The 17,649-nt window shown below is 40.2% G+C and overlaps 1 protein-coding gene across 1 annotated transcript; it reads left to right on the top strand.

Moving 5' to 3' along the window:
• The first annotated feature begins 15,673 nt into the window (after nt 1–15,673).
• LOC112188940 (zinc-finger homeodomain protein 9) lies at nt 15,674–17,258 on the top strand. The gene has a single exon (XM_024328182.2). It carries the CDS (start codon nt 15,985–15,987, stop codon nt 17,044–17,046), a length of 1,062 nt encoding a protein of 353 aa, XP_024183950.1. The 5' UTR covers nt 15,674–15,984; the 3' UTR covers nt 17,047–17,258.
• Nucleotides 17,259–17,649: the final 391 nt, after the last annotated feature.

Genomic DNA, 17,649 nt, shown 5'->3' on the forward strand with positions numbered 1-17,649 from the left:
TGGCCATGAATTTTGTTGATATATACATGTGTATACCTTGTAAATATGTGTAGACGCACACTTAAATTTCATTTGAATTTGGGTGACGCCAAAAAATGAAGTGTGATGCTACTGTGATTATGAGATATCTTAAGGTAGAGGGACCAATTTGGTCAAAAGTGATGCAAAGATGCACTCGTCTGACTGATCAACCATCAATGACCGTAAAACCACAATAATGTGGAGTGTAATTAGTGGTGGCATTGAGTGAAACAATATGCATGAAGAATTATATCATGTGTATGATTGGAATTTCATATGTTTGAATAGATCAAGTGCATAGACTAAGTGTACGTCAAGTATGCTATGTACCATGCAGCATGTGCTCATAAATTGTTATGTGCAGAACAGAAGAAGCATGCAGCACAGATAAAGAGTGTGTTGACTTCATTTAGAGATAAAGGAGAGCAAGGTCACAATTAAATGCATGTGTAATTGCATGGCAAGTGTAGGGACATAAATGTATTGTGCTATGTATCATGCTGCACGCATGACAAATAGTTTGTTTGTGCAGAACAGAGGCATATATGTGGTTTTCCGAGCTACATGTGCACCGCCAGAAAATAGTGTATCATGCTGCTGATATGTGGCAGTAAAATAGCCATGCTTTCTCACAAATAAGCACGTGGTCTGCTTATGAGTAAGGATCAGTCGATCAGAATATCAGATAAGTATGAGTTGTAAATCAGTGGACTTATCTTGGCTGGTCTTTGGCTCGAGCAAAGTGAGTGATCGATGAAGGTCATTAATTAGCTGGAGGCCTTTGCTCGGATTCAAAGGGCCGGTACCAGAGTTAATGTGAAAATGGGTGGATGGCCGTAGATGGAGCTTAGCGGAAAAACCACCGCTGATGGATATTAGGGGAGCGGAGGCCGGCTAGCAGAGATGGGCAGCAGTGGTGCCTGGCGGTCTGTGTGGCTCGAAGGCAGTGGGTGTGCAGCGGAGCATTGCCGTCCGAGATGGCTAGCGGAGAGGAGCCGTTGGCTAAGTTCGGCGGAGGTGTGCCGCTGAAGCACAGTCCGGCGGAGGACTAGCTAGAGGCGGAGCACTTGGTTGTTGCGTTTCGGCATCTGCTGCCAGCGGAGCTTGGGTCTCCTAGCGGAGCGCCGAGGAGCTGCGGTCGCCAAAGCCGGGTGGAAGAAGCTCGAGTCAGCGGAAAAAAGGTTCAGCGGAGGAACTGAGCGCTGATGGCTAGCAGTGGAGCAGCTCAGCAGAACTTGGCCGGCGGAGGAAGGTAACAACAGTGCAGTCCCCGACCTGCAGTGGGCGGAGCTCGTGCCGGCGACCAACGGTGGCGGATGCCTTGTTTGTCTGGAGGACCTGGTTCGCAACGGTGGTTGTTGTCTGGCGGAAACCACGGAGCTCAGCGGGGAACTGGAGCTAGCCGGATGAGGTTGGGCGGAGCTATTCCCGGCGGAGCACCGGAGCTACAGAGCTCGGGGCTGGTGAGCGGAAGTCCCCGGCGTGGGCGACCGCAGTTTGGCGGAAACCACGGAGCTCAGCGGGGAACTGGAGCTCGACGGTTGAGGTTGGGCGGAGCTATTCCCGGCGGAGCACCGGAGCTGCAGAGCTCGGGGCTGGTGAGCAGAAGTCCCCGGCGTGGGCGACCGCAGTTTGGCGGAACTAGGAGTTGCCGAGCAGGAGCGCTGCTTGTGGCTGGCGGAGTTTGGTGGAGAGCTAGGCCAGCGGAGGAACGAAGTGCGGCGGTGCGGCGGCGCTGATGGTGGTGCAAGGTCGGTGGTGTCCGCTTGGCGGAGGAGTTCGCCGGTGCCTGAGCTCAGTGGAGATCGAAGAGTTCGGCGGAGCTGCAGGTTGAAGTGCAGCGGAGATGAAGTCTGGCGGGAAATTTGAAAATTGGAGGGGTGCCCAGAGAAGATTTCTGGGTGTCCAGAGAAAATTTGGCCGCCCAGTTTTTTTTTTTTTTTTTGGAGTCCAGCGTTGACTAACCTTGGTCAGCGTTGACCAACCATCTCCAGCGTTGACCAAGCATTGGCCAAGCCTTGTTGGGCGTTGACCAGCCCCAATTTGATGTTGAATGAGCGTTGACTCGACATTTTCAGGTCAAAGTTCGTGGTAGGTGACGAAGCCTTTGTGTTGGCTTCCCACAGACGGCGCCAATGTTAACGTTAGTGATCCATGGGATCTCTAGTTAGCTTTAGAGAGAGAGAGAGATATTGACACAAGATGTATAATGGTTCGTTTCCCGCCTTAGCGGGAAACTACGTCCACTTGAATGTTGTACTAGTGTGTTGAGCCTTGCGGCCCAAGTGCATTACAAAGTGTGTAATGAGATTGGATTGAATTGTGTTTAAGTGGGAGGAGAGTTCCTTTTATAGGTGAAGGAAGCCATCTCCTTTACATGGTTTTCGATGTGGGACAAGCAAACAACTATTCTAGTGTAGAAAGCCTAGTTTGTGAGGGCAACTTTGCAAGGCCGGAAAGGTGGCTTCCCGGCGACGGATTTGCGACTTCCGGATACTGTAGCGTAGCTTGAACATAGGGCTACAAGATGCAAGTAGCGGTTGGGCCTCACCATGGCTTGTGGGTGTCCCAAAGAGGGTGTTAATTATGCTTGGTGAGATAGCAAACTTGTCATGCTAGTAGAGGTATCTACAGTAACCAATCTCCTCAAATACAGAGAAGCCTTACATGGTAAAAAACCTGTAGCACACCTCCAAAGGAAATGGGACATCTTTGGAGGGACTTTAATCTTCCAAAGTTGTTTCCAAAATTCAGAAACAGTCGGAACTCCATTAGAAGAACCTCTTGAAGCTCTACCCTCCTTTAAAGCTACCCTATATCCACTCTTGACAGAATACTTCCCATTACGATTCGGACTCTAAGTAAGTTGATCCCTGCCTCCACTACGAACTAAAGTAATTCCCAAGATTGCCTCCACCTCTTAAGAAGTCCCAACTTGATTCAACAACGTTAGGTTCCAATTCCCATCTTCAGTGATTAGCTCAGCTACGTCCATAGACATTTTCAGCCTAGGCTTATAAGAAACTCGAGAACCATCCACTCCCGGCACCCAAGGATCAAGAAAGACCTTAATATTAAGGCCATTCCCAACTCTCCACCTCAAACCTTGCTGAAGTAACTCCTTCCCCCACATAAATGCATGCCAAACAGAGGATGCATTTTTCCCTACTTCAGCCTCCAAAAAATCACAATTCTTAAAAGTACCTGGCCTTCAACATTTTCCCAACAAGAGAATTTGGATCCCACAATAATCTTCACCCTTGGTTTGCCACGAAAGCTTTGTTGAATTGCTGAATCTCTCTAAATCCAAGTTCCCCTTCACTCTTCACCCAGCACATCTTATCCCAACTCCTCCAGTGGATACCTCGACCACTCGATTTTCCCCACCAAAATCTTGCAATATGTTTATTAATATCTTCACATGTACCAACCGGCAATTGGAAAACGCTCAGTATATAGGTAGGAATAGATTAAGCAACAACCTTGATAAGAACCTCCTTCCTACCCTTTGAAAGAATTTTTCCTTCCCAACCTTGGACCCTCTTCCAAACCCGATCTGCCAGACCTCTAAAAGTCCCTTTTCTTATCTCTACCTATGACCGTGGGAAGGCCCAAATATCTCTAATGGCATGGTACTGTCTTCATATCCAATATAGAGTAGCACTAATCCTTCACCCCCTGGTTAGTCTTAGGGCTAAAACATACAGTAGATTTCTCCGTATTGATTTTATGACTGGACGTTAATTCATAAACCCCAAAAATCTCCCTCATCTTGACACAATTTGCTGCAGAAAAGCAGATTATCGTCAGCGAAAAACATATGAGAAACACAAGGAGCCCCTCTTGCAATTGCAACTACATGCAACTAACCATCCAAAACAGCCATACGTAAGAGGGAATTAGAGAAACCCTCAGCAACAATTAGAAACAAGTACGGAAAAATTGGGTCTCCCTGTCTAATTCCCCGGGTTGGCCTCACATTTCCAAACGGTTTACCATGAACAAGAACCGAGTACGTAACCATTTGAACACATGACATAATCAACTCCACAAAACTATTTGGAAAACCCAGAACCTCCATAATCTTCCTTAAGAAATTCCACTCCACCCGATCGTACGCATTAGCCATATCCAACTTCACTGCTATCTTCTGCCTACTTTTCTTTCCAAGACATTTTAGATTATGAAGAATCTCAAAAGCCGCAATAACATTATCATGGATCGATCTATTAGGGACAAATACACTTTGAAACTCTGAAATCACATCCGGTAAAATCCTCTTCAGCCTGTTAGCTAACACTTTTTATACCAATTTATAGATCACATTGCGAACGCTAATTGGTCGAAATTCTGTTACCTTCTTTGGATTATCAATCTTAGGTATTAGCGCAATCAGAGTGTGATTGAGCTCCCTTACATTCCCCTGCCCATTCAAAATCTCCAAACATTTATTGGGCCTATTTAGGCTCTCGTCGTATAACAAAACTGCATGTATATAAGTACAACTATAAGGTCATTTTTGTGACAAAAAAAAAGTACTATAAGGTCATTTTTGTGACCAAGTTAACTAAAAGTTCGTAGAGGCAAAGCAGGACCTATTATTATTAAGCTTAAGCTTTTCCAAATTTCTACCCTAAACCCTAGCTGAATCCATCAGCTCTGTATTTCAGGATGTTTTTTTACAAATTTCTCGGACTTCTTAGTGTTTTCTCATATACCTTGGGTTTTCTTATATTTGGTCGTGCGATCCTCTGGCTTCGCTGGTACTTGGTGGTTGTTGCCGAACGGGTATTTGGATTCTTCGTAGGGTTGGAGGCGAAGTCGCTACGAGCGACTCTTCTCTACCTTGGATGATGTCGGCGGCTCATCTTATGGATGTTTCGATCTGGCCAAGAGTGCACGACGATGGCAACAATTCCAATGTCAGGTTGTGCAAATTTTTGTCCAAAACAGGAGTACAGTTCGGTGCAGGTGGGAAGGCGGGGTTGGTCTTCATCACATTTGATTATGTCTTTCTGTGATAGAGGTCAGGGAGAGGCTGCTGGGCATATTGATTTTTGGAGGAGGATTTTCAGGACCGGTCGGGTCTGTTGGCATAGAGGATGGATATGGCGGTGGTTGAGTTTTGTTGGTTGGGGCTCATCACAAAACAGAATTGCAGTGGGGTGGAGCGATGGTGCATGTACCAATCTAGCAAGGGCGACAGTCATTGGTTGTCCAACGACTGTTGTTTGGCAGCGGATTGTTGGTAGCGACGATTTCCTTTTAGTTTTTGTTAAGGTTTTGTTTTTTCAGTTAGTTTGTTGGTTAGGGTTAATAAGTCCCTACTCCTTTGAGTCAGGGTTATATTCCTACTCTTTTGAGCTAGGATTAGGTTTAGATGTTATGTCATGTAAATGGTGTCATTCCCTAGAACAATTTGTTTCAACTTCAGTTCACTGTTGTAGGCGATCTGCTGACAAGCGATCCTTTACACGGGGTCTGCTACTTAGGCCTCATCAAAAAGCCCGCGGATCAAGTGGGCCGATGGAGGCCCGCACGCCCGGAGGGCTTTTAGCCCGGCCCGGCCCGTCAAAAAAACCCGCAAAAGCCCGCCTTGGTGGGCCGAGGGCCGGCCCGCCTAAAGCCCGCAAAAACCCGGCCCGGCCCGTAAAAGCCCGTAAAATATTATATATATATATATATATATATATTTGTAGTTATGTGTGTGTGTGTTTATAAATATATATACACACACACACACACATAGATATATATATATTTGTGTGTGTTTATATATATATATGTGTGTGTGTGTGTGTGTTTATATATATGTATATATATTTATATATGTGTGTGTGTGTTTATATATATGTATATATATATTTATATAAGTGTGTGTGTTTATATATATAATATATATATATATATAGAGATATATATATATGTGTGTGTGTGTGTGTTTATATATATGTATATATATATATATTTATATATGTGTGTGTGTTTATATATAATATATATATAGATATATATATATGTGTGTGTGTGTTTATATAGAGGATATATAAATAGATATATATATATATATATATATATGTGTGTGTGTGTTTGTTTATATATATAATATATATATAGAGATATATATATGTGTGTGTGTGTTTATATATATATATATATATGTATATATATTTATATATGTGTGTGTTTATATATATAATATAATAATATATATAGAGATATATATATATGTGTGTGTGTGTGTGTGTGTGTGGAAGTTCTTATACTTCTATTATTCTATATAGAATATGTGCATATATATGTATATTCTACATATCGGTAATCGGTTGACCAATTAGATCGGGTTTAAAACTATGGTGAAATTGACTAAATTTTTAACCACACGCATAATTTATTGTAATAAACTCATCCAACGGTCGGTTTTTCCATTTTCTTTGAATTGATAGGGGTTGCTCTTTGGAGTGTATGATATATAAATATAGGTTTATAAGAGTAACTAAGTTTGACCTAGTTGATCGAATTCGAAACAATAACGAAATTGGCTAGATTTTCTACAATCACCATAAAACATTACAATCTCTCCATCGAGCGGTTGGTTTCTCCGAATTCATTTTCTACTTCATGGTTGCTTTAGAATGAACCTAAACAATTTAAATGCAATGTATAAGTCATACAACTAAAGGAATGAAATTGGTATACACCAATGTGTTTGTAATTAAAATTAATTTTTTTTTATCTTATGTCCACGCACATCCATCGATGGAATATATACAAACGTGATGTGAAAAAATAAGCACGTTTCGCGGTTGCCACGCCATCGGTCAACCAATAAAATATATAAGTGACTACGGTTGACCAATCCGATCGGATTCGAAAATATGGTGAAATTGGCTAAATTTTTTACCACACTCATAATTTATTGTAATAAACTCATCCAACGGTCGGTTTTTTCATTTTCTTTGAATTGATAGGGGTTGCTCTTTGGAGTGTATGATATATAAATATAGGTTTATAAGAGTAACTAAGTTTGACCTAGTTGATCGAATTCGAAACAATAACGAAATTGGCTAGATTTTCTACAATCACCATAAAACATTACAATCTCTCCATCGAGCGGTTGGTTTCTCCGAATTCATTTTCTACTTCATGGTTGCTTTAGAATGAACCTAAACAATTTAAATGCAATGTATAAGTCATACAACTAAAGGAATAAAATTGGTATACACCAATGTGTTTGTAATTAAAATTAATTTTTTTTATCTTATGTCCACACACATCCATCGATGGAATATATACAAACGTGATGTGAAAAAATAAGCACGTTTCGCGGTTGTCACGCCATCGGTCAACCAATAAAACATATAAGTGACTACGGTTGACCTATCCGATCGGATTCGAAAATATGGTGAAATTGGCTAAATTTTTTACCACACTCATAATTTATTGTAATAAAATCATCCAACGGTCGGTTTTTTCATTTTCTTTGAATTGATAGGGGTTGCTCTTTGGAGTGTATGATATATAAATATAGGTTTATAAGAGTAACTACGTTTGACCTAGTTGATCGAATTCGAAACAATAACGAAATTGGCTAGATTTTCTACAATCACCATAAAACATTACAATCTCTCCATCGAGCGGTTGGTTTCTCCGAATTCATTTTCTACTTCATGGTTGCTTTAGAATGAACCTAAACAATTTAAATGCAATGTATAAGTCATACAACTAAAGGAATAAAATTGGTATACACCAATGTGTTTGTAATTAAAATTAATTTTTTTATCTTATGTCCACGCACATCCATCGATGGAATATATACAAACGTGATGTGAAAAAATAAGCACGTTTCGCGGTTGCCACGCCATCGGTCAAACAATAAAACATATAAGTGACTACGGTTGACCAATCCGATCGGATTCGAAAATATGGTGAAATTGGCTAAATTTTTTACCATACTCATAATTTATTGTAATAAACCCATCCAATGGTCGGTTTTTCCATTTTCTTTGAATTGATAGGGGTTGCTCTTTGGAGTGTATGATATATAAATATATATTTATAAAAAATTAGTGTCTTTAAAAATTTATTTATCAATAAATTAGTATCTATATATAAATATAGATTTTTTTTGGTACAATATAGTTATATAGATCTATTATCTTTGGTTGTATTTGATCATTATCCATTGAATTTCCAAAGCTTGATTAAAAAAAAAAACTTGTGTCTTTAAATATTTATTTATAAATAAAGCCCGCAAGGCCCCGGCCCAAAAAAGCCCGCAAGGCCAAGCCCGGCCTGGCCCGAAAAAGCCCGCAAGGCCCGCTTTATATGGACGGGCTTGGATCCTTTGATTTTTAATAAAGCCCGGCCCGGCCCGGCCCGCAATTATTTAAAAATATGGCAAGGCCCGGCCCGAGCCCGCTATGAATGGCCCGGCCCGGCCCGTTGACGACCCCTACTGCTACTTTTTTGGCCACGGTGTTGAAGATGACGCATTGTTTTTGCTGTCAACTACTAGGTATTACTGGGTCATTCGGGATAATATGATTAAAGTAGCCTTGAAAAGGGATGTATTGTGGTTAGAGTTAGGACTCATTGGTCTAATAGTACCTGTAACCGCGGTTTCTTGAAGTTTTGGTTTGTGTCTCCCTTAATGTATATTTTCCGATTGATTCAATGAATTTTCTATCTTTCTCAAAACAAACAAAAAGAATCGATCAGCTCTGTCTCATACTCTCACATACCATTGGCAGCTGCTGGTATATAGGAATATCAATCGAGCTAGTCTCACACAAGTCGACATTAACCAATATCAACATCTTCTTCAAACGAAGGATCGGTCATCCTAAACAAGACCTGATTGAGTAAAACAGTCAAGCCTTTAGTGTGGAGTTGTACGGTTGTACCTAATGCAAACAGGCCCAAATTACAACAGGCCCAAACAATCCGTGGGAAAATCGAAATAGAGTGCTAATAATTAATGTCACTATTTTCGGGCAATACATGCACTTTCAATGTGTATCTCAGGGTTTGTGAATTTGTCTCCGTAAAACCAAGCTATGTCTTGGGTTCAGTTTGGTTCTGGTTTGTTGAACTCAAATACAATTAAATCTGATTTTCTGTATGCTCCGGTCGTAAAACTGGCAGACAACTTGTATTTGATTTAGTTTGGTTTACTTCTAGTTCATTTAATCGAGCTCAAATTGAAATATGAGTTTTTGTATGCTCAAGTTTTTGATACAGGAGTTTTGATACTCCGGCTCTCAATCTAGATCATGAACCCCAAATTTGAATATAGTTTCTCAGCTCGGCTTGACTCGTTCAGTGATGTCTTGACTGTTCTTCAATATATACAAGATTGGCATGGATAGGAGCATTACAATTGAATTGGACAATATATAATAGTCTAAAATCCATGCATCTTTGTTAAGTTGGCCACAAGGTAACCAAGGTGGGGGTTAGTGCAATAACCTAGCTAGAGTGAGCCCAGTATAAGATGAATCATTGGCCTAATCCCACTCCCGCACAAACTTCATAATAAGTATTGGATTCGATCTCTTCCAGAGAAGAAGTAATACAAATTGTACCAACTTAACAATATATAGGTAGACTTGTCAGACGCCATTAATGGGGTATTTAAGCTGTCTCTCTGGTCAGGCTTCTTCTGTGTGGTCTCCGTCATCTTCATCTTCTAATATCGGGTAGGTAATAGGTTATGCTCAGAGGATTGGGTCATTTATAATTGAAACTTACTCTGATCGAAGACGAATGCTAAATGATCGATCAGTTGATTCGGTTTTAACCCTTCGGTAATTCATCTATCTCTAGCTGCACTGCTGCATCATTGCCTTCTGTAAAAACCACGAGCAATCAAGTTCAGTGTTTTTTTTTTGGTTATTTTTCATAATTTTCCCTAACTTAAAGGTAGCTCCATCCACAAGGAACTGTGTGTTTATAGAAACATAGGTCATCATGCACTTTCAGTCTTTGAGGGTATATCTCTGGCTCTCCGCTATGCAATAATTTCGATTTCCATAATAACCATTGCAGTACTGTTGCCAGAGATTAACACTTTATGGTCAAGATTTACATGTGCAAGATTAAAGTATAAAGAAGATTTGTGTATAATCTGTGAGAGAATCTCATCCGTAAGCTTTAGATCCAATTGGAGTTAAGGTAAGGTCCTAATTGGAATCGATGTCAATGTAGGTCATACTACCTTGGAGAAGAAACACGCAAGTGCAAGTGCTCTATAAAAGTGATGCCGGCCGGTTGTTGCCTTAACCCATTTACATGGGAAGCAAAAAAGTGCAAACCGTCCCATCTATACTATTTATGTTAATGTTGTTACAAACCCATTATGAAATTTGTTATAATAAATATGACTGAAATAAAATAAAAAAATCGATATGAACATCATTTTATTTTAGGCGCGCATATATGATTAAGGACATTTCATTTACTAACTTGCTGGTAAGAATTGCAGTAAGAGTTATACGATGAAGTAGAATATGCATCACAAGTATCATATGACGATTTCTTATTGCATTATACAAATATTAATCTATAAATCGGTTAAATTGCTACTACACTGTCAACTACACACTTTTATTAGTCACTAATATTGCATTACTGGACTTCGACTATGATTCATGGTGAAAGAAGAAAGAAGAAAGTAAGCTAGGGAAAGCTCGTAGGTCTTGTGTTGTGTTGTATATTGTTCATAATTACTTGCTAAAAATGTCTTTTTAACTGTATATTGGTATAAATTATAAATTTTAAGTAGGCTTGGGTATAAATTTAAATAATTCTAGCTAATTAAGTCAATGGTCCTTAATTTGCAGTTCTAAGGTTTTGCCAATCTCTCATTTATTTCCCCTACCCAAAGACATGGAAGGTTGTTAAAAAGCAGTCTAAGCTGAGACAACGTAGGCAGCTTTTACCACGTATGACCCAAACTAGAGTTAATGTGATATCTAACTTCCCCCTTGGATCCTAGGTACGAACTCTAAATTATAAAACTCTCAATTCAGTACTTGTCCTTGGGGTTTTATTTATTTTTTTGTACAAGTACTTGCCCTAGGGTTGGAGTGTTGGACTTGAAGTCAGGTATGAACTTAAGGTGAGTCGGAAGAGATGACCGCCTTTTAAGTCGGAAATAGTCTAAGTTTAAAATTGACTCCAGTGCGAATATGTTATATGTATAGTAAAATGCTGTATGTTTTGGTGGCAAAACATATTCGTTAGTAGTTGAGAGCTAGAATCTCATGTAGTAACATTTGTAGTATGTGTTTTTTTCTATATGTGTGTGTGTGTGTAAAAATATGGGTTCATTTTACATTTTTATTTTCGCCTCATGTCTTAAATCTAGTGGCCTCTTGAAGCTAGAAGAAGATATATCTTTGCTATGTTTGACTACTGTATATTATTAATTATTGCATGCAACATCTATTATTAAGACTTGTTTATTAAGTCTATACATGTTCCAAACTAGATCTACAGGAGATCCTACTAATTAGTATTCGAACTCTATCTATATCTAGTACTTTATTTCTGTTCTCGACTTTCTTTCTTCTTCTTTTTTATTTTCTGAGAAAAAAGGGTCAAAAATTGATGCAATTATTGGGTTGGTTAGGTAATTGAGCAAACTGGTTTTAGTACAAATTATTTAATTTAGGGAAACCCTTGCCTAGATATAGCTAGCTACATGACTCGTGCCAAAGAAAATGAAAAGCAATTAATAGGCGGGTCTATCTTGTGTGGTTTGAATTAGTTAGCTAAGGTTTTGTGATTACGTACGCTGACTAATATGCAAAAACCCAAATGAAGACAAAACATATTAATTCCTAGGATTAGTTGGTTAAGCTCCTCTGATCCATTCATTGGTTAACACCCTAATCCATTTAGTTTGACCTGAAGAGTAGGAATGTTGTGTACTCTTCTCCTTACTTTTGAGATAATGATAGTGCATGCATTTGTATTACAAACCTTGATCAAGTCATTTCATATATTCATAACTTTCGAAAATAAAAAATCCGGATAGATAGAATTTGAGTTGAAATCTTAAGACTAATAACCTTTGTAACATCAACATCTTCACACTTGTATTCAATGATTGTGGTGCGTATATATATAGATATGTGTGTGTGTGTGTGTGAAATGACCATTATTGGATGGTATGGTAGGGAATTGTCTGAGGGTCGAAATGCATCACTGGCTGTCTAGCTAGCTAGATTGATTGTTAAATTTAATGATTGAAGGTGTGTTGTTTCCCTTCAAAGATCTATAATTAGTTTATTTTGGGTCGTTGAGCTTTCAACATTGTGCCACACTATCTTCAGGTTGTGCAAGCTGGGTAACAAGAGGCACTATTATTGCTCCTGTAGGAAACTTGCGTCCGTTCTTTCAATCAAATTATCATTAGTTTGGTTATTCTGCTATAATTTCATGTTCTACATTTCCTCAACCTCCATACAGGCTCGTATTAGAGAGGAATCGAGTACATATATTGGTTTAGACTTCGACTAATTTCGCTTATTATGTAATATAATATAATGATTCAAGCCGTTAATTAATTATGAGTTTTTATCCTATAATCATATGTGCAAAAATAAAGAATCAAATAAATGAGAATTTAGTCACCTAATTAACTGTGCAAACATATAACTTCTGTTGACATATAGAACTGTAATGAGAATTATGGAAGTCAAAATAGGATGAAGTCTTCCACAGCTGTTGTATTCCGATCCCCAGTACGTAGAAATAAACTGAGCCCTACCTAGCCTACTACAGTTCAGGTAAAATTGTTTTTCGGTTGCGTTACTTTTCTTCTAATTACTAGCAAACTGTTATGGATCGTTGAAAACGAGAGAGAGAGAGAGGGGCGGTAATTATCAGAGGATGATAAAATGTGATGGACTGTCCCTAAGAATGGGAAACCTGTAGGTGTGTAGGTGGCATGTCCCTTTTCAAGCCTCTGGTCATGGTCAGGAGGACTCGATCGATCGGGGAGCTTTTGAATGGGCTCAGAAGTTGCAATTCGAAATCGGGTCCCATGCATATGTAGTGTTCGGAGATCATACCCGGGTTCCACCATTGAATCCGGGAACAAGTGTCAGGATATTGGGGACAAAAGTCGTAGATCGAGCTCATACATCATACAGCTCGATCTGTTTCTTCTTTTCATTATCTAAGCTAGCAATTGATCGAGTATTTGTGGACATAAACCATTATATTCGTATTAATGGTCAGCTTAACTGTACCCTAATGATAGTTAAGTTAGAACTCCCATGTGACTTCTGTACCCCCACCCATGAACCAAAGCATAGTTTCACATAGAATGGAACTGGACCCTTTTGGTGTTGTCGTGGTGGTGGTTGTTGTTGTTGTTGTTTTTTGAATAGACTTTGTTATTAATAAAAGGTTAACCCTCATAATTCAGTAACAGTGATTAGAACATATCCAAGAACGATCGAGCAACATAAATGCATATTTAACTAAAAAAATATAATGCTGGATTACAATAATAAAGAAAAAGTATACAGTTGATTGATCGTTAAATGAAAAAAATATATATATGAAAATTCGTCCAATTTCTTAAAACAGATTCTAGCTGTTTTTAAGAAATCATATACAAAAATCACTTTACATAGATTAATTGTCCAATATAAACTTGTAATCACGACCAATTTCTTAAATAATGCATGCAAAACTTATTTACTTACAGTCTTTTCACAACTGACATGCATTTTTCACACGGAGCAACAGTGATTTTTAAAAAAAATATATCTCTACTTACCCTGTTTCTTAACTCTTAAGTTGACTAGAATTTTACTGCGACTTTGTGAAGGTTAAAAACTTTCAGATAAGGAAATAGCAAACTAAAATTTGTAATAAAAACCAACAATATCCTTAATAAATTCACGGGTTGCGAGTTTCGATGCAAGTGGACGCAACGGGGATGTGGGTTAACACGCCATTCTATGCTTAAACCTTAGCAGGTCCATGATTGGCCCGCTAACGTCACCCCCACCCCCTCTCTCTTTTTCACCGTTAACCCCTAAAAATTAATTACTCCCCGATCCGCCACAAGCCCACAAGTACGCTAATAATTCACCAAAATATTTACAATGAAGTCAGTGCGCTTAACGGTTTCTCAAACTTACCCGCCCCCACATTAAAGCTATAGAACCCCCGCACGTACTGTACCACCTCCCTTTGCCTCTATCTTTTCCTAATTTTTGATTATTATGGCTGACCATTGACTTTAATAATTATTCGCATACGAACCGGGCTACGAAGCAACGTGGCATCCCTTCAGCACACACGTGTCGCCACATACGAAGAACTTAACACGTGTCGCGTAATCAAGCTGCTTTATTACGCATTAAGTAAGATTACGTTCCATGCAGTAGTCTGATAATTCAGCGCTGAAATGACCCAGTTATAACGGTACGGTTTCGGGAGAGCACCTGAAAACGTTGTCGTTTGGTTCAAGGGCTGCGTCCGAAGAATTCTCTAAAGCCGACAAAGATACCTTTAATTTATGGGGGACGTGGTGTCCTAAACACCCTGGATTTTCACAGATTCGTTCTTATTAGTCCAAATTCCAACATTGCCCGTGTTCCGAAATGGAATAACAGTAGGTACTGTGGTTATAAATTAGGGGTAGAATTGTCTTTGTGAGTGGCTAAGCACAAAGTAGGGAGTGATGAAAAAACAAATGGGAAAAAGCTTACTGTCGAAAGCGGTCCAGACCTCTCACTGTGCTACTTGACAAAACTGGGGTTGCGGTCAATGTCTGAGATTTGCAGGACCCTAATTTATATTTTCTCATTAACTCTCTCCGGGTCAACCCGGCCTACGTCCGAGTCATAATTATACGCATAAATCCCTTCCAAGGATAGCCCTAGTCACTCTTTACTCTTTAGTAGGGCGGACTTCTTTTGTAAGGCTGCCTAATTATTATATTGGTCTAAAAATTTAGAAACGCGTTACATAAGTGAGAGAAAAAAAAAATAGATAAAACAATGAGAAAAAGAAAATTGATAATTTGAAAATTCTTTTATACACTGACAGTGTAAATAATTACAATTTAGTCATTTATATTTATAATTAATATTTAACAAATTTTATGCACCAGCAGTGCAAGTGAAGATCAAACAGATTTCAGCTGTTGATATTTATAAATTTTTTTATTTAATAACTAAAAAAATATAGTTTATATTATCTAACCGTCAACTCTTGTTATACAAGTGCATGTCAGTACACTGAATATTCTCTTAAAATATACGTAATCTTATACCGCCGTATGTTCTAGTGTGTGTAAGTTCACATGAGTGCTCTAAATCCTTTCATTTCATACTCGTAAAGTATATCAGACTGTTACTCAGGCGGTCCGACCGAAGACCTTCTCCTACAGTCGGGACTTCGAGAGACCACTCTAGTGAATTAAATTGTATAATGGGAAAAAACTGGCACAAGAGTGTGGTGCTAAGGTGTATTTATTACAATATTACTACACAACAATCTTAACCCCGGGAGGGACGGGGGTGTGGGGCCCACCTACTTAACCAGGGGGATGATTAGGAAAAAACCAGGGTTAAAAAAAGAGGAGGAAACAAGTGGTTAAGAAGGGACAACCACAAAACCCAGATTTTTATTATCGACAGTCATCACTGCTCATCATCATCGCCCTCATCTCAACTTCTCTCTTCTCTTCTCTTCTAAACCCAACCATTTCTCTCCTCCTCAAACATTTTTTTTCTTTTGGCCTTTCAAAACCAACCCAGAGCTATAGCTTTCGCTTCCATGAAGGCTCGTGTTTACACTAATCTCTACGACTCTTCCTAACCCTAACCCCTTAAACCAGCCAGCAGACTACTTTTACCAGTCTTTATAATTTGGTCCTTCTTTAATCCACCGTTTTGTCTCGGTTTCTGAGACTGTTAGATGTTTTGAGTGATGGATATAGCGCCTTCCATCACCACCACGACCACGACCACCACCAGCACCAAATCCCCCGAAGCCGACAGCGACACTCCGACCCGGATCCAGCCCGCCAAGCCCATCTCCTTCAGCAACGGGGTCCTCAAGCGCCACCACCCCGCCCACCACCACCACCACCACAACAGCAGCATCCCCGTCACTCCCGTAGTCGTCACCTACAAAGAATGCCTCAAGAACCACGCCGCCAGCTTGGGCGGCCACGCCCTCGACGGTTGCGGCGAGTTCATGCCTTCCCCCACCGCCACCCCAACCGACCCCACCTCGCTAAAATGCGCAGCCTGCGGATGCCACCGCAATTTCCACCGCCGTGAGCCGGAGGACAATATTCCGGCAGTCGCCCCCGCAACTCACGTCATCGAGTACCAGCCCCACCACCGCCACCACCCGCCGCCGCCACTCATCGGGAACAGGAGCCCCAATTCAGCTTCCCCTCCGCCGATCTCCTCCTCCTACTACCCTTCAGCTCCCCACATGCTGCTGGCTCTCTCCACCGGGATTTCTGACAACCCGAACAACCACCACGGCGGCCAAATTGTGTCCCCCGGCGGGCCTAATGCGAGGAAGCGGTTCCGGACCAAGTTCAGCCAGGAGCAGAAGGACAAGATGTTCCAGTTTGCGGAGAGAGTTGGGTGGAAGATGCAGAAGCGCGACGAGGACATCGTCCATGAGTTCTGCAACGAAATCGGAGTCGATAAAGGAGTTCTCAAGGTGTGGATGCACAACAACAAGAACACCTTCGCCAAGCGCGACGGCAGCGGTGGCGCTGGTAATGGCATTAACACAACCGCCGCCGCGAGACTTCCCAACAGTACTTTGGACCAAATCCACAACAACATGAACGGTAACAACAATAACACCAGCAACGAAGAGGACGAGGACGACGATCATCCCAACAACAACAACAACAACGGTGGTGGGAGTCTGAGCAACATTCCGAACCCGATTCACCATCACTACCAGCTTGGCGGCGATCACCCGCACGGTGTCACTAACGGTGGGTCGTCATCTTCTTCTTGATCCTTTCCAAGGAATAACTAATAAGGAGACTACTTAATTAGAGAATCATAGAGTAAGAGAAGCCAGTACGTATTAATTAAGAGAGAGACCAGTTTCGCTTCTTTAATTTCTTTTCTTTCTCTTTTCTCATTCTGTTTAGTTTAATCAATGAGATAATCACTTTGTTGATGCTGAGGATAATATAACTTGGGGAGCAGCTAGAGTTTGGTTCATGATCCAAAAGGGAATTAATCGATTAATTTGCGTAATCTTCTTCTTCTTCATCTTCTTCTTCTTCTTCTTCTTCTTCTTCTTCATTAATTAATTAATTAATTAACTAATTAACTAATTAATGGAAAAGTAATCCATTTTATTGTCCCCGTTCCTATGAGAATAAGCTAGCTGAAGCCTGCAGGGTGCTCCTTTTTCTTTTTGCACAAGATTTGTTGTTGTTTCTGAATCTACTGTCTCATCACATATAGCTAGAGATTTTCTTATCATGCATGTGTCTGATACAAAGAAGCAGAAAGTGAGTTGCAAAAACAGAAGGGGGGGATTGGTGGCGGTTGTTAATTATTCTAGTTTATCCCATTAGCTTTACGCAATTCTTTTTTCACTTTTAAT

Source organism: Rosa chinensis, chromosome 2 (genome assembly GCF_002994745.2).
Source record: "Rosa chinensis cultivar Old Blush chromosome 2, RchiOBHm-V2, whole genome shotgun sequence".
Taxonomy (NCBI): Eukaryota; Viridiplantae; Streptophyta; class Magnoliopsida; order Rosales; family Rosaceae; genus Rosa; species Rosa chinensis.

Coding starts and splice junctions, on each gene's coding strand:
- LOC112188940 (XM_024328182.2), top strand. CDS start 15,985: ATGGATATAGCGCCTTCCATCACCACCACGACCACGACCACCACCAGC.